The sequence below is a fragment of the Trachypithecus francoisi genome, unplaced genomic scaffold, assembly GCF_009764315.1.
Source record: "Trachypithecus francoisi isolate TF-2019V2 unplaced genomic scaffold, Tfra_2.0 Lachesis_group5, whole genome shotgun sequence".
In the NCBI taxonomy this organism is placed as follows: Eukaryota; Metazoa; Chordata; class Mammalia; order Primates; family Cercopithecidae; genus Trachypithecus; species Trachypithecus francoisi.
The window spans coordinates 105,521,419-105,548,138 of record NW_022681470.1 but is presented as its reverse complement, the minus strand read 5'-3'; the positions used below and the strand labels follow the sequence as shown (position 1 = coordinate 105,548,138).

At 42.4% G+C, this 26,720-nt stretch overlaps 1 protein-coding gene across 2 annotated transcripts in view; it reads left to right on the top strand.

Moving 5' to 3' along the window:
* Positions 1–26,253, top strand: part of ATP1A1 (ATPase Na+/K+ transporting subunit alpha 1) — a 31,527-nt gene extending 5,274 nt beyond the window's left edge. For both annotated transcript variants that reach the window (XM_033198198.1, XM_033198199.1), the window contains exons 2-23: positions 5,482–5,592; positions 6,254–6,313; positions 8,786–8,989; positions 9,624–9,737; positions 10,138–10,272; positions 10,401–10,518; positions 10,928–11,196; positions 11,703–11,901; positions 12,259–12,368; positions 14,321–14,455; positions 14,992–15,184; positions 16,585–16,760; positions 18,062–18,198; positions 19,351–19,501; positions 20,086–20,254; positions 20,387–20,541; positions 20,869–20,992; positions 22,309–22,454; positions 22,578–22,708; positions 23,002–23,103; positions 25,359–25,450; positions 25,895–26,253. In XM_033198198.1, coding sequence (XP_033054089.1) covers positions 5,482–5,592; positions 6,254–6,313; positions 8,786–8,989; positions 9,624–9,737; positions 10,138–10,272; positions 10,401–10,518; positions 10,928–11,196; positions 11,703–11,901; positions 12,259–12,368; positions 14,321–14,455; positions 14,992–15,184; positions 16,585–16,760; positions 18,062–18,198; positions 19,351–19,501; positions 20,086–20,254; positions 20,387–20,541; positions 20,869–20,992; positions 22,309–22,454; positions 22,578–22,708; positions 23,002–23,103; positions 25,359–25,450; positions 25,895–25,923 — 3,060 coding nt within the window. In that variant the 3' untranslated portion in view covers positions 25,924–26,253. The remainder of the gene's footprint in view (positions 1–5,481; positions 5,593–6,253; positions 6,314–8,785; positions 8,990–9,623; positions 9,738–10,137; positions 10,273–10,400; positions 10,519–10,927; positions 11,197–11,702; positions 11,902–12,258; positions 12,369–14,320; positions 14,456–14,991; positions 15,185–16,584; positions 16,761–18,061; positions 18,199–19,350; positions 19,502–20,085; positions 20,255–20,386; positions 20,542–20,868; positions 20,993–22,308; positions 22,455–22,577; positions 22,709–23,001; positions 23,104–25,358; positions 25,451–25,894) is intronic.
* Positions 26,254–26,720: the final 467 nt, after the last annotated feature.

The following is a 26,720-nucleotide window of genomic DNA, read 5'->3' as shown; positions in this document are numbered from 1 at the left end:
TTGCTGTGTGGATCAGTGAGCTGTGATTTCTCTTTCTAGTATGTTACCAGGTCGGGCAGGTCCCTAATGCACTTTGGGGGGGTTATCCTCTTGTGTGTTTATTTTATCTTCCATGTGATGCTTCCATGGCACCATATTTGTTTTATTATTTCAATTCATGTGACATTTCTTTAGGGCCTTGGACAGCCTTTATCCTTTTCAGCCTGGCAGCCATTTTCCTTCCTAGCCTAAGCTTCAGGGTACTAATTGAGGAGTGATCAGGACTTACTGGGAATTGTTCTGGTCCTCTCATAACGCATATGCCGATTATTAATCAGTTGTCTCAAACCAGAGCACTCTGGTAAAATGAAAAAAGGAGGTAAGGTGGTCAGCAAATAGGGAGAGTTAAGGAATAAGCAGAAAGTTTTAACCTTTCATAACCCATGTGCCTAATGTAGAGGTAGAATATTCCATTCAAGAAACTGAAGTTTTTTTCTGATTCTTAATAACTGTAAAAACAAAAGTATATCTAAACTGTACTGATTCTTTACACCTTTTAGAATTTTTATTTTTTGAATGATCATGGATGTATACTACTGCAGGTAGGGTAGGCTGTCAGGCTCATTAAGAATTGACATGCTGGCAGATTGGGGAGGAAGGTCAAGTCATTTTCTTTTGGGTTAAGGGAACTTGCTGGCTAGATCTGTCGCTGTTCTTTGACCCTTGCTGGCTGATGGGCTGCCCAAGTTTGGATATACTAAACTGGGTTCACAAAGGGACCTACTGCTTTGGCCTTGGTAAATTATATTCTCAGCATGCTTATTTGGGTGGGCAAGAGAAGGAATATAAAGGCATGGTGGCCCCTCAGGCTCACCTCCTCTTCCTCTGCAGAGAACTGCTGCTCCTGCAGTGATGTGCTGCTGCTGGGACTGGATAGCAGCCACGGTACTATGACAGTGTCCTCCCTCAACCCCGGCCATCCCTTAGCCCTCCACTCCCTGGCTACACAATTCCTTGCACATAAACTAAACTACTTAGTCATTTAGGAGCAAATGGAGATGTAATAAACTGGGCCAGATCATTTTTTTGACTGTTATTTTCTTTAAGTTTTCACTGATAAGACCAAATGAAAAATAATGCCAAAGGAGTTTTTTCTTCAATAGTTTGAAAAGAATTTTTGTAGAAAGTGAAAAATGGCAGTAATGTATATGTTAATTAAGACCAAGTTATAATAATAGCCTTTGTGTAGTGCTTTGAGAATACTTTTACATACACAATGGTGTTGGATGATTTAAAAATGTATCGTCCAGGAAAAGAAAGCACCCCTCCCCCATACCTTTTATATTAAGGGTAGCCCAGACTTGGCAGCCTCTAGGGAACCAGCAGGGTCAGAGTCCATCACACAACTTCCCTGCTAAAGTGGTATTTGCCACATCATGTCCAGAGGTGCCGTTTCTACAGTCTTCTTGGCAACTCTGAAATGGGCTGCATTTGGGGCACTTCCTTTTGCTGTCCTGGCCCTTCTTGCCAGTCAAAAGCTTTTGTTTGTGAGCTTTGGAAATAGTCCAGTTTTTGGGTGTTTTATTTTTCAGAGTTGATGGTTTCTTGACTAATCAGACTATGAAAATGCCTTCTTTAGGTTCTTTAATAGTTATACCAAGTATTACTCCAATTTTAGGGATGAGGAAACTGAGGCTGACAGGCAAAGGTCATGTAGCCAGCATGTGGCAACACTAGAATAAATTGGCAGACTCAACACCATTAGCAGACTTGTCTGAAGGGATTGGGGGGGGCGGGTCTTGAACTTTCAAGTACCCTCTATAGACTTTTTCAGCAGGAATTTCAGAAGTCTGAAGAACTCTGAGCTCCCTGCTGGCCACGGGACATTGTGCTGACATGGTGGGGAAAATGCAGGTTGAGAAAGCCTTCACATCCTGCCCTTTTGGAGGCTGGTGTTTGGGATGGGTATGAAGGCCTTTGGTGGTGGCTGTAGCTTATACAGACCTCAAGCGATACACCTCTGGGATGGAAGCTCCTGCTTATTTTGGGATAATTTCTACATCTGTCATATCTATCCCCAACCCTGTCCCTATTAAATGGCTAACTGCCAAAAAAGAGGAAGCAACATCTTTAGCTCTAGCAGGTCTTGGGGATGTCTCACTCATTGTGAGGACTGTGAGGATTCGGTATACGTTTTTAGTGAGTGAACCTTGTTACATGTTTTAACCTTGGTTCCTCCTGTCAAGAATTTTATCTTCTTATCTCTTGGGCACCTTTTCCCTCTACCCACATCAAATAGCAAAATGCTTAGTTAATCTTTGAGAGGATAGAATCCATGGGAAGCACAGGATGAAACGATGACGCTGTGCTAAGCTGTGTCGCCATGGGTAAACCCCTGCCCTTGCTGTGACTTTCCACTTCCTAAATTAGAATGGAAGGGGGGGGGAGAAACCATAACCCAACTTCATTTTTATGAGTGGCCCTTTAGAGAATGGTGTAATCCATTGAGTTTCCATTGTACCTTTCCTCAGAGATGCTCAAAGCGGTGGGGGTGCCCTTACATGGAACATGGTGAGAGTGAGGATTAATCACTCCCAGTCCTCTGGGAGGGTGGAAGTGACCTGAACTTTCTAACTGAAAAAGTAGAAGTGTGTGCCCAATGCCCAGATGAGCAGGAAGGTCACTGTAGTTGATTTATCATTCACCCTTCCCATGACCTTTGTTTTTCCCAAATGCCTTAAAAAATAATAAGGAAACATTGCCCTGATTCTGCCACTGTTCATCTCACCCAGTGTGTACTCCCTGACTCTGAATTTTTGCAGCTTTGAGACTGTGGTAATTGAGACTGATAGGGACTTAAGTAATATTTGGTTCCCACCAGGGTAAGCTAATATTAAGTTATTATTTTACTTGTGGAGAAGAACTAAATTGTATAAGCTGCCTGGTTCTTCTAGACACATATTGCCTAGTGAAAAAACTAAAATTTTGAAGAAAAAGCAGTTTCACTTGTTAATACTTACCATGTCTCACCCACAAATGGCCTCATTTAAAACTTTGCCTTACCTAGCATGAATGGATAAAGAAAAGGGAGAGTTATCAGGGAATCTAGATTCCCAACTAACTTTAGCATTGATAGTGGTGAAGCTATGGGCAAGATATTTATTTTGTAAGTGGGGGTAAAACCTTGGAACGTGTTCAAAGCCTAGCTGCTCTAGTAATCCTCTCTCTTCTGGAGTGGAAGATATTGGAAGTCTGAGAATAAGCAAAGCATCCAGATGATGAAGTTTGAGGGGTTATAACTATTTCATTTATTGAAATATATTTCAATGATATTCATCCTGCTCAGAGAGAATCTGTGAGCTGTATTTTAAAAATCAATACAGGCTGGGCGCAGTGGATCACGCCTGTAATCCCAGCACTTAGGGAGACCAAGGCGGGTGGATCACGAGGTCAGGAGTTCAAGACCAGCCTGGCCAAGATGGTGAAACCCCGCCTCTACTAAAAATACAAAAATTACCCAGGCATGGTGGTGAGAGCCTGTAATCCCAGCTACTCAGGAGGCTGAGGCAGGGAATTGCTTGAACCCATGGGCGGAGGTTGCAGTGAGCTAAGATCGTGCCACTGCACTCTAGCCTGGGTGACAGAGTGAGACTCCATCCCCCTCCCCCCCCCCAAAAAAGGAAATCAATACAGAGTGGTCACATAAATCTTTCAGAGATCCTTAGTCAATGTCTTTAAAATGGTTTTTAAGTGTTGTGCTTTCTCATTAAAGGTATGAAGGAAATACTACTTTAGCTGTGGTTCCTTTCTGGTAGATGACTTGCCTTTTCCTTTTTGTTTTATTTGTCCATTTGTATGTGTTACTATTTTGCATTTAAACTCTGGCACCAAGAGCTGTACTGAAAGAGGCACCAACAAATGTGGTTGCTCCATAATGGAGAGAATGTCAAGAATGTTGACTATCTTTAGACCTGCTTCATTAATAGATAAGATAGAAACTAAAGAACCCACCCAGTTGGAAGAAGTTATTAGTCAAGTAGTGCTGCACACGTGACCACAGAAGTTAAAAAGGTAAATAGTATGTCTCTACATGGGGGCCACACCAGTGAATTTGGAGAAGGATTTCTCCTTGGAGTCTTAAGAGCCTATTTTTAAATTTAAGTGAACACTGTCTTTTATTTGCAACTGTATTAGTTATGACTGAAACACACATATACTTTTTTCTTTTTTCATTTCAGCACAATAAAATTATAGTCTGGACACGAGTTACTAATTATTGCTTTAGTAGCTGGTAATGCACTTAGGAAAGTTAGAAATGAGTAAGGAAGAACCACAAAATAATAGTAATAACACCATATGTCATGCATTTTAAGAAAACTGCTAATGTCTACTTTTTGGCCTTAAGTTGTAGTTGTGGGAGGCTGCTTCAGGGGGAGGTGTCTGGAACAAGGGGCTCTTCTGCTCCTCTGAGCTTTGGAGCACCAAGTTCAGGCTTTGTGTAGATAAGCTCAAGGATTTTCAACAGGGGTGGGGGAGTGGAACAATCTAAATTTAAACTATAGAATCAACATTTTCTTTAAAAATTGTTCCAGTTTTCGAGAGGCGTAGGTGGATCCTGTGAATTATGTGATAATGCACACACTTTTCCTACATCCTGCTTATGTCAAAACATTTCCAGAGACTTTCATTTGGAGGTTTTATTTTCAGGCTACAGAATGGGGTGGGGGCTTCCTTTTTTTTAAATCTCTTATGCAAAGAATTTTAAGGAGTCTTAGGCTGACTTTTTAATAGGAGAAGCTGGTAAAGGTGAGTGTTCTTATGTGAGCACTAAAGATACTTAAATTTGATATGTAATCATGTATTTGCAAAGCAAAGAATATAAATAACATAAAAGTACTAGCATTTAGATGTATTGTATCATTTAATCCTTAAAAACACAAAGTGAGGTTGGCAGTATTCTTTATCTCCACGCTATGGAAGAGGAAATTGAAATGTAGGAGCTAGTAACTTGACTAAGGATACATTGCTGGTAAGTGGTAAAGCCCAGGATTTTAACTCAAGCCTGTCTGATTGAGAATGTGGACTCATAAGCACAATATTGTACTCTAAATTAATAATGTAAAGTTAGTTTCATTCTTTCAGTAGGGAAGATGGAAGGCTGCAGAATAGGGATTTTGATAGCAAAAATCTCATTAACCCCAAATGGAAGTGGCGCTGGCAGGGCCATTCTGAAGCCTACCGGTGGCTTCAGAGGTGTTAAGAGTTTCCCACTGGTCTTAATGCTCTTGGATGGAGAGAATGTATCTTGAGCCAATGTATTAATAGTGGATTGCTTTTCTTATGTAGTATGCAATATACGGGCATACATTTTCTTGACTGTTATCTTAATGACTATTCCAAATTATGACTACCTTAAAAACTACCAAAATCCCCTGCTCCAGAATTTTCAGTTTCAGATGAGTTGATAATTCATAGCCTTACTTTTCCCATATTCTCCTACAGGTTGGACGTGATAAGTATGAGCCTGCAGCTGTTTCAGAACAAGGTGATAAAAAGGGCAAAAAGGGCAAAAAAGACAGGGACATGGATGAACTGAAGAAAGAAGTTTCTATGGTAAGTACTAGGAGGAATATTGTATTCCATCCTTATTAAAAATCCATGATTTTTAATCCCCCAGACCTCACTGTATTCTTCAGTCAAAGAACTGCTTTATATTAAAAGAGATCATAGCAGCTGTACAGATCTCATCTTGTCGTAGAGGTTAATATTGAACATTTTCTTTTTAAAAGCTGTTAGAGGGTAGGAAAAGTTAATGCAGTCACTCTGGCATAACCACAGATCAACAGAAGGAACTTAGGTTGATATCATGAGTCTTTGCTTTTCTCTGTATTATATCAAACATTGGGAAATTCAGCCTCTCCAGGCTATGGAAGCTTCCATCTACTTAACCTGTCTAGAATTGACCTGGTTATCAGAGAAGGCAGATAAGGTTTTACTAGAATCCTGAGAGCTGCTGGGTTTCTCTGAAGTGTTGCGGCAAGTAGTAACGGGCGACCGTCACTCAGCTTCGGCCATTCTCCAGTGAAGAGCTGTCAATGATAGCTGTGTGGTTGTGAAGCCACGAAGCGATGGTGAAAGCGTACCAACTTCTGCACTGAAGAAAACATCTGCACTTCGTTTAATAAGCTTAATGATAGTAATGAGTAATGCTATTTTTTGTCATTTTTTTATACTACACTGTTTATTTTCTTTGTTTCTATTTTTTTTCCCTTAGGATGATCATAAACTTAGCCTTGATGAACTTCATCGTAAATATGGAACAGACTTGAGCCGGGTATGTTCTCGTTTGAAGGCTGTTGTACAAAATCCTAGTTGTCCGTATTGTACTTTCCCCTGTATTACATACAGGTCTAACCTCAGGGGCTCTAGTAAGAAAACGACAGACACCATCTGCGTATCTACCATGTGACATGCACAGAGCTTGGGCTTTTGTATGCTACTGTTTCTTTTCCCTGAAACTTTTTGAAAGTGGATGTTATTTTCTTCTCCCTATTTTATAGTAGTTGAGAGCCAGTAAGGGGGAACACCAGGACTTGCAATTGGCTTCAAAGCCATGCTTATGCCTTGACCTTTTGATGATAAATTTTCCCTTTATTTTTCTACATTTGTTAAATTCAGTTGAATATTTCACCTAGTTGAATCTTCAACAGTTCACATTTTTGTACTTTTCCCAGCTAGTCCATTGTAGTGTGTTATGGTTATACTATCATTTGTGTAGTTATTCCATCATTTATTTGTAAATTGTTTTGTACAAAATTTAAAGAAACCTTTTCATAAAATACGTGTTATGTATCCTTGTTATCTAGAGGATTTTGACATTAAATGTGTAACAAATGTTATAAAAGTAAATAGTCTAGGCGTGTCTTATTTCCAGATAATCACTGAAAAGTCTGGGAATAACTTGAATAGCAAGCTAATATGTAGTATTTTTTCAGTAAGGCATCAAGAGCCATGGGTACTGTGGTGTTCTGATATATATTGTTTTTTGTCCACAGTTCCTGGTTCATAACTCCCTTAGCCCTTATTACAGTCTTTTGTTATAATGTTGGGTGTGTTAGACCTCAGTGTCAGGCTTCAAGAAACAGGATCTCTTTCCTGCCCTCCTTTCATCTGCCACAAGGCAGGACTCTAATCTTGTTCCACCTTTCTGATTTTCCAGGTAGATAGTGTTGGAATTGAACTGGAGGATATCTTGGTGGTGGGGAGAAACTGCCACACCTTTGTCACAGAAGTCATCTTCTGTGTTGATTGTTGTGGTGTAAGAGTAGAGAAGAGGCCGGGTGCGGTGGCTCATGCCTGTAATCTCAGCACTTTGGGATGCCGAGGCTGGTGGATCACCTGAGGTCAGGAGTTTGAGACTAGCCTGACCAACATAGAGAAACCCCGTCTCTACTAAAAATACAAAATTAGCTGGGTGTGGTGGTGTGTGCCTGTAATCCCAGCTACTCGGGAGGCTGAGGCAGGAGAACTGCTTACACCTGGGAGGTGGAGGGTGCAGTGAGCCGAGGTTGCGCCATTGCACTCCAGCCTGGACAACAAGAGTGGAACTCTGTCTCAAAAAAAAAAAAAAAAAAAAAAAAAAAAGAAAAAAGAAAAGAAAAGAAAAAAGAAAGAGTAGAGAAGAACGTGGTTTGAGAGCGTTTTTCTTGACACAGGCACTTTAAGCTCCAAGAGGAGGCCTCTACTCGACTCAGAACAACATGCCAACAGTGACTCTGCTCACGGTGTGCCAGGCAGTCTCTATAGCCACTTCACATCTCACTTAAGTTTTTATTAGAGTTTTAATGAAGTGTGCTGTCTCCAACCTATGCCCATTACTCAAATGCTGTGGGTCTATTTCCTTACTTGTAAAATGAGGTTAATAATGCCTTAAAAAGGATTGTCATGAGAATTAAACAAGTTAATTAAAACACTGAATTCAGTTCCTGGCATGTAGATAGCACTCAAATGTTTGGTAACGAGCACAAAATACAGATAAATAGATTCTTTAGACAAAAGTATTTTATTTTTTTTGACTTGATATTTTGAGAGTATAAAAGTGATCATATTTTCCTCTCAATGAGAGCTGATATATAATTGCCTGCTGTCAGTGAATCTTGGGTTTAAGACCCATTAGAAAAATAGCAGGCTTTGGTAGAGTGGATTTTTCCAGTGAGTACTTTTCAGTCAACAGGTTTATTGGGAGTTGGCTAAAATGCACATGGAGGTGAGCCCTTGCCTGCCAGACAAGTAAAGAATCAAGCTGTATATTTAAAACTTGGCTGTTAACCCAATGGATTTCTACAGGAAGTTTTTTCTCTTTTGAAGTTTGTAGAGGGGTTTTTTCCCCCTCCCCACAGAATCAATACATAGAAAACTCAAAGCTGTTAATTTGCAAAACTGAATGGATTTGTGAAAATAGATACCTTTTTGTCAGAAATGCAATTTGGCATTAATCCCTTGATCTAAAACTTAGAAGAAACCAGGCTGGATTCAGATTTATTGATGGATCAATTTAAAGAGTTTTAATCTGGGTGTTACGGGTTCCTTGGGAAACGTGGGCATATTGTTTTCCTGAACCCTTTGGAGCCTGGCTCATCAGCAGAATTATTCATGGAGGAATTTGCTAGGTTTTACGTTGGTTCTCTAGCTTGGGACATTTTGTTTCTTCCTTAAATCCTTATTGCAGCTGTCCAGCTATCAGATAGGTATGTTGGCTTGTAAGTGCTGGTACAGTTTGCCTTATTTATATTCCACTGCTTCGCAGGGATTAACATCTGCTCGTGCAGCTGAGATCCTGGCGCGAGATGGTCCCAACGCCCTCACTCCCCCTCCCACTACTCCTGAATGGATCAAGTTTTGTCGGCAGCTCTTTGGGGGGTTCTCAATGTTACTGTGGATTGGAGCGATTCTTTGTTTCTTGGCTTTTAGCATCCAAGCTGCTACAGAAGAGGAACCTCAAAATGATAATGTGAGTTCTGTAATTCAGCACATGGATTTGTAGTACACATCAGATATCTTCTCCGTCTTTGTCTCCCACTTATTCTCAATTACCACTCTTTACTTAATGGTTATGAACACTGAGGAATAGTGTCAGCAGCTGTTGCCTTCGAGGCCCATCCATTCTTCCTTCATTTCCAGTTCCTCTCTCTACCACCCACGTTGTAGATGCTCTTCCAAGTGGGATGCCTACCTGCATGTGCTGCTGTCAGCAGGCAGCTCTGCTCAGGCCCAGCCGCCACCCACTGGATGGCAGAGCACAGCTTTTAATGTTGGCACATCCACCTGTCCAGAAATGCTTGGGGCCATTTTTCAAAATCCACAAGTTGGTTGAAAAACAGTGTTTGTTTTATAAAGCAGGAGAAACTGATGCATCTAGAACATTTCCAAAAGTCCAGTTAGTGGTCCAGTGTTGGTGTGACTGACTCCATTTCTGACCCTTTCTATGTGGTCTTTAGAAGGATAAATAAGAAAACATGAGTTCTATATTTCTGAAATCTTGGTTTCTCTATTAAAAATCTGTTTTTTATTCAGTCAAAAAATTAATTGAATGCCCCTAATTCTTGTGTAGAGCCACGGGCCCTAACTTGCCTTTTCCCTTCCAGCTGTACCTGGGTGTGGTGCTATCAGCCGTTGTCATCATAACTGGTTGCTTCTCCTACTATCAAGAAGCTAAAAGTTCAAAGATCATGGAATCCTTCAAAAACATGGTCCCTCAGGTACCAGATGCTTTGTCCTTCCCCAGTGGATGACTTGACAGCCCCAAGCGTGTCAGCCTGTGAATTAGCGTGAAGTTAAGGTTTTCCAAATATTACATGACTCCATCAGAGAGATGGATGTCTTCTACTCCGCCCCAAAACAACCTGTTTTCCTTCTACCCCAAAAAGTGGTAGCCTTTCTTTTGAATGTAAACTCTGAACACAGGCACACTGTTACAGCAGTATCTCTTAAACTGGTGAGGAAGCTTTTGTAACTTGTGTAAATAAAAAAGTGAATAGTATCTTTGTTATGTATTCAGGTAATTAGGATTATAGACCATTCTTAATTTTATTTTCTTGTTTTGGACACTACCTTCTCTTTGTTGGTACACTAACGGTATAAGTGGTTTCCTTTCCAAAGCAAGCCCTTGTGATTCGAAATGGTGAGAAAATGAGCATAAATGCAGAGGATGTTGTGGTTGGGGATCTGGTGGAAGTAAAAGGAGGAGACCGAATTCCTGCTGACCTCAGAATCATATCTGCAAATGGCTGCAAGGTAGATGTTTTATTTTAACAAACCTCATGGCTAGCTCTGCTGTTTGGGCAGCTGGATTTGAGGAGTACAGTAGCCCATGATAAGGCGGTATATTCACATGACATTTTTCTTCTTTTCCTCACATACAGGTGGATAACTCCTCACTCACTGGTGAATCAGAACCCCAGACTAGGTCTCCAGATTTCACAAATGAAAACCCCCTGGAGACGAGGAACATTGCCTTCTTTTCAACCAATTGTGTTGAAGGTAGGCCGTTTTTTGGCACTTTGAGCACTGTGTGGTATTTCTCTTGGGCATTAACAAAATCAAAACCATAGGCACAATCTCTTGTTTTATTGGCTCCATTTCTGACAACTTGTGTCAAGCACAGAGCAGAGGTGTTTTCCTAGCTGGGAGGAAACCTTACGGCAGTTTCCCTTCCCTCCACCTGCCTCTTCTGTCAACACCAGTCTGGCATGGGTGTTGGAGCTGCTGTCCTGCTAATGGAGAGAAGTCCCTTTGCCAAGCAGCATGTACAACCAAAAGTCTGGCCCTTAAAAGTGTGCTTTTGCCAACTCTTTTTGTTTTTTAGCCATGCTGTGTAATTGTGTAAAATCTGTGGCTTCCTTCAGGTTAGATACAATTAGGTACAGTTCCTCCTCCCCTTCTTTTTAAGGCACCGCACGTGGTATTGTTGTCTACACTGGGGATCGCACTGTGATGGGAAGAATTGCCACACTTGCTTCTGGGCTCGAAGGAGGCCAGACCCCCATTGCTGCAGAAATTGAACATTTTATCCACATCATCACGGGTGTGGCTGTGTTCCTGGGTGTGTCTTTCTTCATCCTTTCTCTCATCCTTGAGTACACCTGGCTTGAGGCTGTCATCTTCCTCATCGGTATCATCGTAGCCAATGTGCCGGAAGGTTTGCTGGCCACTGTCACGGTAAGAGGCAGGTGATGGTCACCCTGACTCAGATCAGCTTGCATAAACGTTACATTCTTCTGCTATCCTACTCTAAGATATTGCCAGCTTATGTTTTATTCTGGATGTTTGATACAGTTTTTCTTGAGAGCCACATCATATGGTGAGTTTTGATGGTGAGAAAAACCTCAGCATTTGTTTATACGTAAGATAACCCCAAAGCATACATTTTCTTTTTAAATTATCACGTGGTCCAGAACAGTGCAGTGGAGAAAGGAGAAGAACTTGGGATCAAGTAGGGGGATAGAATAGGGTAGAATCCTGTTACTATTTATCTTAATAGATTGCTTCTCTGGAAGGAAGGGGAAGCCTCATGTATGGGTTTCCCTTACTATTTCTTCAGACTTCAGAAGAAGGTTGGAGAGATTTAATTTTAGACAAATTTCTTCCACATTAGGGTATAGCAAGAATCTGTGTAGAATTCCAACCTGATTGAGTGAAGTAATAATCTTCCTTATATTTTTTAGGTCTGTCTGACACTTACCGCCAAACGCATGGCGAGGAAAAACTGCTTAGTGAAGAACTTAGAAGCTGTGGAGACCTTGGGGTCCACATCCACCATCTGCTCGGATAAAACTGGAACTCTGACTCAGAACCGGATGACAGTGGCCCACATGTGGTTTGACAATCAAATCCATGAAGCTGATACGACAGAGAATCAGAGTGGTAAGGCCAGGGCTACCACACACCTCAGCCACCTGCTGCACTTGGTTTTTTTTCTTTTAAGAAATTGCATGAAAAAAAAAATTTTTTTTTTTAATGCTCATGACAGCGTTTTCTTTCTTTCTTTTTATCATTTAGTGAAGAGTCAAGGGTATGGGATTTTGATTTTTTGCATGTTAGCAGAAACTTTAAATTGCCCTACAAATGTGATTGAAGAATGCCTAAAATGTGATTGGTTTCATTAACTGGGAAATGAGATGTATCACTGCAAATTTCTATAGGACTTTAATAGGAGAAATGAGAACATAGCCTTTGAAGTTAATGCATTATTGTTCTGTTGTGTTTTCTTGCCTCCATCAGGTGTCTCTTTTGACAAGACTTCAGTTACCTGGCTTGCTCTGTCCAGAATTGCAGGTCTTTGTAACAGGGCAGTGTTTCAGGCTAACCAGGAAAACCTACCTATTCTTAAGGTATGCTCAAAAGTTAACTAATGGGTTGCCTTTTGGAGGGGTGTGTAGACACACACGAGAACTGCCATTTGAGTGTTAAAAGTAGCAAATTACCTTTGTGGTCTGTGTGACTGTTCACTGTAGAACACTTGGAGTGGTCTGTGCAGTACTTTGCTGTAACTTACATTATGTTGCCTGTAGATCCTGATGTATTATAGGACCCCCTGCTCCATATAAGTTGATTAAAAAGGGAAGCTGCAGTAAAAATCTGACCAAAGTGGGATGGGAAGAGATGGAAGACAGTCTTTATTGGTGAAAAACCTAATTCATCTGCTTTTACTACTCTGAGTTTATGTTATCACCTAACCTAGTGGACAGTGAGAGCTGAGGGCTGTAGTGACTCCATAATCGTATTTGCATATTAGGATACAGTAGATTCCAGTAAATCCTTTAAGACATTTATTTTCCTGAAATAGCTCAGCTTATCTTATCTTACTGGTTCTTAGCTTGTTTACTAATGATGTAAAAATAAGCTCCAGGCCAAAATAAGCCCAGCCTTAGCCTGTGGAATTCTGATGCAGTTTGAAATGATTGAGATTTTACTGTGCTGCCCAAGTGAAAAGATGCAGTCTCAGAAGGATCGTGAATTGTACAAAGTCCTGTAGGAGAAGAAAGCTATGTGAGGCTCTCTGGGTCCCACATTCTCTGTGAAGCTGCCTGTAGTAGTTGTGGGTATAAACTAAGTTGCCAAAGGTAATATGGCTTGGATATAACTCAGATGCCTTCTGTGGTGAGGACAGGGCTCATTTATTCTGCAAAGGAGATTTTCTTGGCATTGAATTGATGTTGATTTGAGGATAATGTTGTTTATCTTGGGGATAAAACTTGAGATAAGTGTTTCATGTTTTTCTTTACCTCAAAGTGGAAATGTTCTGGGCTTTGAGCATCAGGTCCCACAAGTATCAAATCTTTCCTGATTAAAAAACCCCAGAAAGGTAGCAGAAGCTGTATTCTAAGTATTTCTGGAGTTGGGCCATCTTGATGGCATTATTACTAAAAAGTGGGGGGGGGTGGGGAGCAGCCCTATTTTGCTTTTATTAAAATAGCTGGCTTTTATTTAAGATGTCCCCCACTTATTTTGTGTTTCTTTCCAACCCAGCCAACTTTCTTGCTCTGTGCAGCTGCTATACTTCTGAGCATTGATCTGTTCATCTGCATATGCAGCCTTACATGTTAAAGTTCTAAAAGGCTTACCTGTATAAAAGTTGTTTACAACTGAAAATGCTTTCAGTATGTCAAAATATAAGTGTGTCATCATGTATCACAGATAATATGTGTCACCTGAAGCATGGGCTTTGACTAAAATGTTACATGGTTCGATTTTATTACTGTTGGAGCTGGTAATAGCTTTCAGTTCACATCCTTCAGGCCCAGTTAATTTTGCGCAATTATGATTAGAATGTAAAGTCTTCTACTTTGCCCTTGACACAGGCAGTTTGTCCCCAGTCCTGAGACCCTAAGCATTTTCTTATGAATTCTACGGTAATGAAAGGTGCTATAAATGTTTAGTCTCTCACTTGGTATTTTCAGATAAGTAACCAGAAATAGGTAGTTGGGAATAGCATTGGCTTTGAGACTTTTCAGTAGGCCGGGGGAAGACAGAAATAGACTGCAGTAGGTTGGATGGGTGTGTTATACCTCTTCTAGGGAAGGTGACACTTTCCCACACCCTTCTTTCACTAGAAGCTACTGTGGGCCGGGGAAGGACATTGGGTTTGAGTCTGAAGCACTGTGAACAGCAGTGGTCTGGGCTAGAGGGACTTCTGTCCCACTTAACGCCGCTGTTCCTTCTTGCCCGTGCTTTGCTACCTCTGACAAGATTGGAATGTGTCTTGAGTTATTTTTCCTGTTTTTCAGTGATGCCTCAGTGAAATTTTTTGGAGATAATTTACAGATGATGTCTCTGTTCACAGCGGGCAGTTGCAGGAGATGCCTCTGAGTCAGCACTCTTAAAGTGCATAGAGCTGTGCTGTGGTTCCGTGAAGGAGATGAGAGAAAGATACGCCAAAATCGTCGAAATACCCTTCAACTCCACCAACAAGTACCAGGTCTGAAGATCAATGGGTACACGGAGGGCGAGGGCAAGCTGGGGGACAAAAAGGGGAGGTACATGAGCAGGAAGAGGAAATATTCTCCCTTTGGAGTTTTATAAGCTTTAGCTTTAAATTTTACCCTTGATTACATATAGAATGTCATAATTTAGTTGAATATCAGCAGGATAAATGAAGCCTCTTGCAAAACACTGTTGAGCCCTTTTGAATACTTTTGGTTTGGGGTGGGTGTGGGCATGTGGGGAGGGTGCTGGAGGTGTGTGTGCACAAGTGTGCCCCAATCCCTGTGTTCTGAAATTCTGTATGTATTATTTTTTAATGTGAACAAGTGTCAGGAATTTATGAATACATCATAGTGCTCTTTTTCTGTAGCAGTCAGAGTATGTTACAGGTATAAGATACTTCAGAGTTCAGAAAGAAGGGATCTTGGGTCTTTTATAGCAAATACTAAATAGTAAATGAAGCTCCGTTTTCCACCATGGACTGCCACACATCCAACCGTCCAATGTTTATATCTCAACAATCCTTCACAGTTGTCCATTCATAAGAACCCCAACACGTCAGAGCCCCGACACCTGTTGGTGATGAAGGGTGCCCCAGAAAGGATCCTAGACCGTTGCAGCTCTATCCTTCTCCACGGCAAGGAGCAGCCCCTGGATGAGGAGCTTAAAGATGCCTTTCAGAATGCCTACTTGGAGCTGGGGGGCCTCGGAGAACGAGTCCTAGGTATGCAGACAACCTGGTAACAAAGCGCCTGGGCACGTTTCTATCAAGTAACCTAGTCTGGTAGACAGTTAACAAGTGATCCTATGAACCTCCCTGTCTTGTTGACCTTCCTCTGTGTCTTTCAGGGGCAATCCTCCTACTTGTTTATTTGCCCCCTATCATTTTGAAAACAGTAAGTGCTGGAGAAATGTTCAGTGTATTGGGCTGTGAGAAACAACGTCCTGATGGTTTGCTTCTGACTTGTACTTAGACCTTTGGTCTCATGCTAGTCAGTTCTGTTTGTTTTTTTAAAAAACACAATGGTGGAAGAGGATCTTTCTTATCTAACCTTTGTTGCTATGGACATGAATAATAAGCCTAATTAAATTAAAGGTAATTAATTCTTAGTGTGTCTAAATTAAACATACTATTTCCTGACTGCCTTGGAATGGCTGTGAATTTACATGAGCACTTACATGCTCAGCTCAGAAACTAGACTAACGGTAAACTTTTAGTCTAAGATGCTATCTATTTTTTTCTACCCTGACAGCTACTGAGGCTGAGAAGTTCACTTCACCCATTGTCTAATGTATTTGGGGAAGTGGTATTTATAATACTTTGTAGCTTGACAGATACTACATTCATTATTTATATAATGCTTCCTATTCTTCTTAACTTGGGTAAATCTAACTCATGGTATCTTTCGTATGTGTCTATCGAACCAAAGGATTGCTATCTTCTCTTAAGTATTTTTCACTTCACTACCTCCACCACCCCAAAAGTGGAAGCAATCTCTCTTCTTTGAGTCTACGTGGCACGTTAAAGATCATTGTAACCTCATACAACATTAAAAGGAATGTCTTACATTATCTTGATTTTTGTATTAACTATACTAGATGATAAACCCCTTGGGCAGAATGCATCTGATCTGTACTTATCCTCAAAAGTAGCTAGTAGGATGTCCCATATTGGTGCTCAGTAATGTGTTTCAGTTAAATGAACAAGAGAGCAGGCCATTCAGTTAAATGGCCTTGATGTTTCCAGAGAAAGCAGCTGAGGCACATAATTCCATGATTTGCCAAATCCAAATAACTTAGTGTCATCATCAGTGGGGAAGTCTAGAACCCTAATATCCTGGTGCTCAAAATTAGTGTTATCAATTCAGTCTTCTCCACATTAAACAATTTCCAGTTCCTCTGAGGCCTGGTGTGATGGATTCTCTCTTTCATATGCTTTTTTTCTTTCAGTGACTCTGTCATTCATAAATGTTAAACAAAACCCTCACTCTGTTATAAAAATACAGACTTTAAAAATTTTCCAAAGTAAACATTCCAGAGAAAGGTAGGCGGGCTGAATAAGCTGCTGTTGTCCTTACCGCCTGGCGTCACTGAAATTTTCAAAGGCTCCTGTCCTCCTCGCAGGTTTCTGCCACCTCTTTCTGCCAGATGAACAGTTTCCTGAAGGGTTCCAGTTTGACACCGACGATGTGAATTTCCCTGTCGATAATCTGTGCTTTGTTGGGCTCATCTCCATGATTGACCCTCCACGGGCGGCCGTTCCTGATGCCGTGGGCAAATGTCGAAGTGCTGGAATTAAGGTAGTGCCCAGGCGCCTCCTTGGCTTCATCTCTTAGTGCCTTGGGACACCCTACTCAGTGAATGTTGCCCTTTGAGGTCCGGATGGCCAACTGTTTTATCTCACCTGGAGTATTAATTTCTCATCTCCAAAGCTTTACTTGCACCCAGAAAAGACCAAATAGTATTAAAATGATGGTGTAAACACACGAGAAATTAAAAATTTTTTGGAAAGCAGTTGTTTAAAAAAGAAATGTAAGCAAAGTAAAAACAGCAAAAGACTTGAAGTTTTAAAACATTGCATTATTCTAAATTAATGTACCTTATGCAATGAATGGCATATCTTCTGTGTTTTCAGTTAACTGTTTGTTAATGAGTGTTTGGTGTCCTCTGTGTATCCGTCTTTTTTTAAGTAGCTGAATGTTACTCAAGTGCACTAATAATCCTGTTGCTGGGTATGTGATTTGTTTCCGTTTTTTACTCTCAGGATTTTATTTTATTTACTTTTCAAGACAGAGTCTCGCTGTGTTGCCCAGGCTGGAGTGTCATAGTGCGATCTCGGCTCACTGCGACCTCCGCCTCCCAGGTTCAAGCAATTCTCCTGCCTCAGCCTCCAAAGTAGCTGGAATTACAGGCACCCGACACCACGCCCAGCTAATTTTTGTATTTTTAAGTAAAGATATAGTTTCACCATGTTGGCCAGACTGGTCTCAAACTCCTGACCTCAGGTGACCTGCCCACCTCAGCCTCCCAAAGTGCTGGGATTACAAGCGTGAGCCACCACACCCGGCCTGCTTTCAGGATTAATACTGCCCTGAAAAGCTTTGTAGAAGTTATTTCCTCACCACTCTGACTACCTCTTTTTAAAGTATATTCTAAGTACAATCACTGCATCAAAAAATAATAACAATTTTGAATTCTTGTCACATGTTGCTTTTCCTCCAAATTGTGCCAATAGCATGTAGCATGTGGTGTCTTCACAGTCCCACCAGCATCAGATTTTTATCTTTTTTTTTTTTTTTTTTTGCTGGTTTAGTAATTTTCAAGTATTTTTATGTGACTGTGTAGAAGGAAAAATAGACATTGTGTATGCTAGTGATCGTGTACCAAGATAAAACCTGGTGTTGCCTTTGTGTTTCCTTTCTGTGGATACATATGTTTATATTGTTGGCTGATCGATGTTTATTAGTTTTATATTTGCATTCCTTTCCTTTTGATAGTCTAAGCCGAATCATCCTTAGTATTTACTCTTGCCTACTGGATATAAGACTTTAAGGTCATTTACTTGGCAGTTGCATTCAACACATTGTCTTGTTTATTACAGGTCATCATGGTCACAGGAGACCATCCAATCACAGCTAAAGCTATTGCCAAAGGTGTGGGCATCATCTCAGAAGGCAATGAGACCGTAGAAGACATTGCTGCCCGCCTCAACATCCCAGTCAGCCAGGTGAACCCCAGGTAAGGCAGGAAGCTCAAATCACAGTCTGCTGAGCAAGTAGTGATGGTTTAAAATCTTCAGTGTGGTTCTATAATGGTTTGCATCCAGGCTTGCTCTGAGTAGGAAATGTACCTGCACTGCCAGAAAGCAACCTTGTCATTCCTAAGGAGGATTTTAAGTAAGAGCAAGTCATAATAATTAGCATTTAGATGGTATTTACTGTTCTAAGAGCTTGATATGGTGACCTATTATTTGCAGAGCAGGGAAGCTAGGGATTCAAGAGGCTTTTGAAGTACCTCAGAACTGGTGAAGTCATGTAGTAAATTCAGCAGTCTAGCTTCTGATTTCATGCTGTTAACCACTGAGCTCTATTGCCTAGCACCTAGCACCTTGACACTTGCCAGGTCCACACTAACAAAATAAAATAAGGAAGGGACAATTACTTAGGTTGTTCAGGCAAACACAGGAAACACTTGGCAATGAAGTAAAATAGGTAATAGCATATTGGTTTTGTTTTAAGGTTTAGGGCCCTTTCACCCTATCTTAGGGTTAGAGGAGGGTTTGGTCTTGTGTCAGCGCTGCCACTGTCTAAAACTTATATTTCTTTTTTTCTTTGATGGAGTCTCAGTCTGTCGCTCCGGCTGGAGTGCAGTGTCATGATCTTGGCTCACTGCAACCTCCGCCTCTTGAGTTCAAGTGATTCTCCTGCCTCAGCCTCCCAAGTAGCTGGGATTACAGGCCTCCACCAACACGCCCGGCTAATTTTTAAATTTTTAGGAGAGATGGGGTTTCACCATGTTGGCCAAGCTGGTCGTGAACTACTGACCTCAAGTGATTCGCTCGCCTCAGCCTCCCAAAGTGCTGGGATTAAGGCATGAGCCACCACACCCAGTTAAAACTTGGTTATATTTCAGCGTGTCTTATAAAGGTAGGGAAAGAATACAGACAGGCCTGCCCCAAAGATTGTCATGAGCCTCAAATGAGATAAAATACATGAAAATGCTCTGTAACCTGTAAAGTACTGAACACTTAATAGCTCTTACATGCTGGGGAAAATTCCTTCTTTGTTTTGTTTACAAAGTGATCTGCATAAGAATATCCCCTCTTGACTGATGGACACGTACTGGTGATGTGATGAGGGACTTTTTTTTTTTCTTTTGTCCTAATTCTAGGGATGCCAAGGCCTGCGTAGTGCATGGCAGTGATCTAAAGGACATGACCTCCGAGCAGCTGGATGACATTTTGAAGTACCACACTGAGATAGTGTTTGCCAGGACCTCCCCTCAGCAGAAGCTCATCATTGTGGAAGGCTGCCAGAGACAGGTCAGCCAGCACAAGGATCGGGCTGCTTTGGGCACTGTTGGCTTTAGGGATTGGAGTTCCAGTGGAAACACAGCAACGTTGATGGATGTAAACCTCGCTGTATTAGACTCTGTATAAAACAGGCCAGTAGGAAGCTCCCAGGCATAGAGAGGGTGACTTGTTAATGGTTTAGTAGTGACAGAAGGACTTTAAAGTCCAGGTGTCCCACTGTGTCCCAGAGCTTGACCCCTCCGTGGAGTCATCTGATATGGAGTCCTAGTATTTGCAGTAGAGATGTGAGTGGTCAGGAGACTACTGGGCATGCATACAGGAATGGGATTTTCTGGAGTGCCACCCACCAGAGTCATTACTTTGAGTGGCCCTTGTTAATGCTGGGGGCTATGTTTGTTGTCACTTGTCAGTTCTGTTATTTGGTGTAGGTCCTGTGTGAATACTTCCCTATGACGGTTCTCAGGCTTCATAAATAGTCTCAGTAGGAAAGGAGCAGTGTCTGTAATGAGTGCTCAGAGGGGGCATGCGTCACACTTATTTCCATCACTAGAAACAGTGATTGGTATTAACCCATTTTCCCTTTTCTGGGGTAGGGTGCTATCGTGGCTGTGACTGGTGATGGTGTGAATGACTCTCCAGCTTTGAAGAAAGCAGACATTGGGGTTGCTATGGGGATTGCTGGCTCAGATGTGTCCAAGCAAGCTGCTGACATGATTCTTTTGGATGACAACTTTGCCTCAATTGTGACTGGAGTAGAGGAAGGTGAGAGCTGTTTAAGGTGTACACCAAGATCTTATTCAGATACTGCCCATTAACATGCATTTCTGTATATTTCTTGGATATGTTCAGTTTCCAATGTGCTTGTCTCATAAGCTAACAGTATCTTCTTCATAGGTCGTCTGATCTTTGATAACTTGAAGAAATCCATTGCTTATACCTTAACCAGTAACATTCCTGAGATCACCCCCTTCCTGATATTTATTATTGCAAATATTCCACTACCACTGGGGACTGTCACCATCCTCTGCATTGACTTGGGCACTGACATGGTGAGTGTCGCAACAGCCACAGATCAATAGTAGTGAGGTGTGAACTGTGTCTTCATTCACTGGCACTGTGCTCCCGGCATCCATGAGGCTGGTGTTGGGAAAAGAAATTCTCAGGACCAATATCCAGTGTGTGTCCCAATCCCAGCATCACAGAATCAGTATTACCGCTCTTCAAGGCAACAGTTAACATCAGATGGGAATCTTTATTTTTGTGTACTTCACCTAAAAGATTTTTAAATGGGAGGGCAAGAATTTTATAACAAAAGGTTCACCATATTAGCTTCCTTATTTTTAGTAACTAAATTCCTTCTCCCCACCCCTTCCCAGGTTCCTGCCATCTCCCTGGCTTATGAGCAGGCTGAGAGTGACATCATGAAGAGACAGCCCAGAAATCCCAAAACAGACAAACTTGTGAATGAGAGGCTGATCAGCATGGCCTATGGGCAGATTGGTAAGCTGCAGCCTGGAGTGGGAAGCTGGCACATCTGAGGCATCTGAGGTGATGGTGTCCTCTTCAGGTTGTCATTGATTTCAGAGACTGCAAATCCAGGGTGACTTTCAGGTCTAGGATGAGCCCTAACAGGGTGAGCCTGTGGAGTTTCTGTAAACTGTCTTCCATGTGAGAATACATCTGTTGCTGTTTGCCCAGTTACCTTTTGTGGAAACTGGTTTTCTATACTGAGCACCTTGGAACTGGTCTCAACTCTGCCTGAGAAGTAAGGATGTCCTTCCTTACTGAGCCTTGTGGAACATGAGGCATGGTTTTGAGGAATTGTGTATACTGACGCACAGGCTGCTTTCCCTGGAGATAACACACTTATCTGTCACTCACTTGGATGGAGAGTTAGGCATTGGAGAAAGTATGTGTTTGAGGGTTTGGCTAGTAGGTCACCACCAAAGGGTGATCCTCCATCCACCTTATGCTGGACTTCTGCCCCCGCAGTGGAGCATGACTAGCTAACAGGTGATCTAGGTGGTGGGCAATCAGCATGCCATTTTTTTTTAAATCCTCTGCCTAGGGTTCTTTCAAGAGAACCTGGTAAAGCCACCATGAATGTCTTATTCTCCTGGATTAATGGGTCACATAACTGTGCACACTTGGATAAAGTAGAACAGATTAGAACATTGTGGAAATTATGGCAAAGATTCATTAGACAGTTGTTGGCAACAAAGTGATTGGCTGGTGGCCCATCCTGACCTTCTCCAAGGAGGCCTACTTTTGAGAGGAAGGAAGACTAGGTCTCTGATGGTATAGGATGAAACCCTGCCCTGAGGAACTTGGAGCAGTGTGGATAAATTGGATGCCAGGGGAGGAGAGTCCTGAAGGTGTAGAGGAGAGTCAGAAGATGCCACAGTGGCTAGAAAAATGGCAGCATGTAGGAATTTTGAAAGATGGAAAAGAAGTTATCATTTGTCAGAGATTAAAAAGTAGGGAAGTGGATTTCCTCTAAGGGTCATGCCCTTAGAAGCAGCTGGTCAAGTAACAGAGGTGGGCATTTTGAGAGCAAGGCACATGTGTCTCTGTGTAAGCTCCAAAAAGTCACTCAAAAAGCAGAGGGCCCTGAGATTGGAATGTACCTCTGGGGTCCTCCATCCCATCCCTCATAGCCTGTGAGTGACCAGGCAGTTCTTCCCTGTGCTTTTATCAACCAGTGGGAAACACTCCTCCATATGTGCTCTCTCAGGCCCGCTGCAGTAATCAGCTGAAGGCTATACAGGTACCCTTGCATGTGAGGTTCTAGTAATCGGGATGTTTTTCCAACTTAGGTATGATCCAGGCCCTGGGCGGCTTCTTTACTTACTTTGTGATTCTGGCTGAGAACGGCTTCCTCCCACTTCACCTGTTGGGCCTCCGAGTGGACTGGGATGACAGGTGGATCAACGATGTAGAAGACAGCTACGGGCAGCAGTGGGTGAGTGGGCGCCTCTGACCTGGCCAATGTCAGAGCTCCTCAAGTCCCAAAAGACTGAGGCCACACTGCCACCGGCCATGCAGGTGAAGAGCCAGAGCTCATCTTCTGCCTTCTGCATTTCAGACCTATGAGCAGAGGAAAATCGTGGAGTTCACCTGCCACACAGCCTTCTTCGTCAGTATCGTGGTGGTGCAGTGGGCCGACTTGGTCATTTGTAAGACCAGGAGGAATTCGGTCTTCCAGCAGGGGATGAAGTGAGTAATGAAGGACATAGCAGGGCCTTGGCTCAAAGAAGGGGACTGGTGATTTGTAAACCCTTTGCCAAAAACTCAACATGTGACACATATAGCCAGGTTTCTGGAATCCCTAGTTTATAGGGCAAATTTAGGAAGCAAGAAATGTAATTTTCTAATTTTTTCACCTGACCTCCAAGTTGTCAAGTACAACTAATACATAAAGATGTTGATCTGCCATTTTAATGCATAGCATTAAAAGATAAACCTTTATTTGCATCTTTTAAGCTTTTTCTCCCCCACTTTGATTTTAGGAACAAGATCTTGATATTTGGCCTCTTTGAAGAGACAGCCCTAGCTGCTTTCCTTTCCTACTGCCCTGGAATGGGTGTTGCTCTTAGGATGTATCCCCTCAAGTAAGTTGATCCTCTTGTAGCTCCAAAAAGTATGAAATTGTATGTGTGGCTTGTCCCCCCATTATTTGTGGTAATAGCTGTTATTTTCAGAATTTTGAGTGGTATGTACAAAAATTCCCACGGATCAGAAAACTGGGAAAGCTTTACATGTCAGTAAATCAGACTAACAAATCCTGAGGCTTCCATGACAGCAGCTAGTGCTTAGGATTTGGCCCAAGGTAAGATAAAGCCACACAGGCTCTAGGTCCATGGAACAGCAAACCACATTGAGCACTCAGGTCTGCCACAGCTCTAGTCCAGTTGTCTTTAGAGGCCAACTGGGGGTACGCTGGAGCTTAGGCGCCCACGCTCAAATCTTGATTTGCTTACTTAGTCACTGTCCCATTACAAGTCCTCCACCTTTCTGGGACTCTGAATCCTCTGCTCTCAAAGAAGGTTGGAGAAGCAGATCTAAGGTCCCTTTTACTTTATAATCAGTCATGGGTAGAGTTGATGAATGGAAACATACTGCTAGTCTTTGGCCTTCAAACGCAGTGAATGACTCTGCATTTCAGATAAAGTTGAATTTTCAAATAGAGGGTTTATCACAAACTCCATTCGCTTTTTGCAACATTGGTTATGTTTGGTGATACCTGGTAACTGATACCTGATTGAGGTTAAGCAGCTGCAACTTGATTAAAACGTGCAAAGCCACAGATTGTGGGATCCATTTACAAGTTCCTTCGAAGCTTTTGATTTAAAGCATTAGTTTCCTTTGAATTCCCGCTGTCCCCATCCTTGCTCACACCCGTCTGGACCATCTCTCAATCCCCTGTTGCCAGCACTTCCTTCAGCTCATCTTATCCCTAAAGTAACCAGAACTCATCAGCCTCATTCACTTTCTGTGGGGTATGTGCAGACATCGTCTGTGGTGCAAGATGAGACTGGCATCCAGAGTCAGTCTCATTGTCCCAACCTGTCTTTATAGCTTTATCTTGTACCCCTTACCCATCCAAGCTCATGTTAGGTGAATTCGACTTTCTTCCTCTTCCTTTGTATTTGGTAAGGATGCTTCCTCCCCACATCCCTCCTTCTTTTCCCTCCTACCCTGCCAATCCCGATAGTCCCTTCAGGGCCATTTTCCTTAGAGCTTGTCCCTCCAGGGCCTGTGCACTTGCACCTCTTCTCTGGCATTACTTGTTGCTTATCATTTCACCTCCCTGCTAGGTTTTAATCTAGCAGGCATGGGCCACAGTGTCTTTCTTCTCGGTGCATCCCCAGCTCCCTACACAAAGCTGGTGTACAGCAGGGGCCAGCATCTCCAAAGTGAATTCTGTCAGCTTGGGCCATTATGTATCAAGATGGGGCTGGGAGAGGTCACAGAGCTTTCCAAAAGGGCTGATGGAAAAATCACACTGTAAAGGGGGCATTTCCATCTTCTGGGTCCTTCCATGGTTTTTTTTTTTCCTTTTTTTTTTTTTTTGCCACCACCAAAGAGATTGTTCTGACAGGTTTTGCCCATTTTTGGAAGGTGGTTCAGTTATTTGGTGATTGAGTCAAATGAGGTCATCTCTCTTAGCTGCCATGTCAGACACAGGAAGAAGAGAAGACCACCAGAGTCCTGCCCAGGGACAGCCTTTCTCACGTCATAGCAGGGAGCTGGTGATCACGGAGGCTGCCTGGAGCCTGTTAGCAGGCTGGAGACTGTGTGGCTCAGCCTCTGGGCCCCTTGGAAGCCTTTGGGCTCAGCTTTTTTCAGTCCCCAGGACCAGGACTCAGAATACAGAGCTGCATATCCCAAATGCTGTTGTCAGACATCAAATTTGGGGAATAAATAAACCGGTTTTGACCCACACTGGCAGGTATCTTCAAATGCTGGGATATTAGGCAGATGGTCTTAAAAGCTTCTTAAATACTTTAGAAATGAAAGAAAGAAAAAAATGTTCAGTTGCCCTGGGATGTTTAACAGAAAGTGTATTCTGCTCATCCTATAAACCAAGTCTTATGAAACCCAAACTGAAGATGAGTAGGTTTTCCATTACAAAGTCTGCAGACTGATTTCCTCTGCGACTCTAGGCCCTGGGCACATGGAGCAGCAATCTGTTTTAAGACATTTTTATTTGTTCTGTTAATGACTCAGTAGTTAATTGTGACTGTACTTGGCTTCTCCTTTTCAGACTGATTATTTCGTTGTCACTGTGGTGACGTGCAATTTCTCTTTCTTTATTTGAACTGTGTTCGCGTGCATATAAATTGGTACCTCATTCTATTTCCAGACCTACCTGGTGGTTCTGTGCCTTCCCCTACTCCCTTCTCATCTTCGTATATGACGAAGTCAGAAAACTCATCATCAGGCGACGCCCTGGCGGTAATTATGGGCATTCTGACTTTGGTTAGAGGAGAAGCGGGAGGGGCTGTAGTTCTGTTGGCTTTTTGTTTCCCTTGAGGTGTCTGGGCTCCCTCAGTGGTCAGTCTGATTAGCTAAGGTGATTGGACCAGCAAACTGACCATAGTAACATCTTCAGAATGTAGATCTCAGTTACAGTTTGAGGACTCGTCATGTTTTAGACTTTAAAATACAAACCAAGTATGATTTAGTGAAAATTTGTCAGAAATCTAAACCATCTTTCCAGGTAACTTGGTATTCCTAAAAACATTTAAATAAGTACAGTTGAGGTCCCATGTTGAATTTGGATTTTAACACACCCGACCCCCATCATCCTCAAGTTGGTTTTCATCCATTTCCCTCTGTAATGCTGGAGCGTGGAAGATTCACTGTTGTGTGTCTTATCTGTCTCTTTGCCACCCACAGGCTGGGTGGAGAAGGAAACCTACTACTAGCCCCCCATCCTGCACGCCGTGGAGCATCAGGCCACACACTCTGCATCCGTCATCCACCCCCTCTTTGTGTACTTCAGTCTTGGAGTTTGGAACTCTACCCTGGTAGGAAAGCACCGCAGCATGTGGGGAAGCGAGACGTCCTGGAATGAAGCATGTAGCTCTATGGGGGGAGGGGGGAGGGCTGCCTGAAAACCATCCATCTGTGGAAATGACAGCGGGGAAGGTTTTTATGTGCCTTTTTGTTTTTGTAAAAAAGGAACACCCGGAAAGACTGAAAGAATACATTTTATATCTGGATTTTTACAAATAAAGATGGCTATTATAATGGAATTTGTCTGTGCCCTCGTCGCTTCTTTGGTACAGATGTCTATGTGATCTGGAGCTGTGGTTTTCAACATGTGAGTCCCTGACCAGCATTTTATCAGCATCACCTGGTTGCTTGCTAGGAAGGTGGGCCCAGACCCACTGAGTCAGAGATGCATCAGCAATGTGGCTTAATAAGCCCTCGGGTGATTCTGATTTACATTCAAGTTTGGAAACCACTGGCTAAGAGGAAGCATTCTGCCCATGCTCTTTTATTTGGAGTAGGTGAGTTTACCTGACATATTTTTTCTGGCTGCTGCCTGGGGTGATAGGGCTGTAACTCCACCTGCTGCCTTAGCATCTGGCTTTTTGATGGAAAAGCACCTTGCCTAAAGGACTTCCAGAGCCTCAGCGTATAATAAACTGCAGATGAGGCCCTTCTCTTCCAGTCTGAAACAGACCTGAAGCCTTCCTGCTTTCCCTCCAGAGATCAC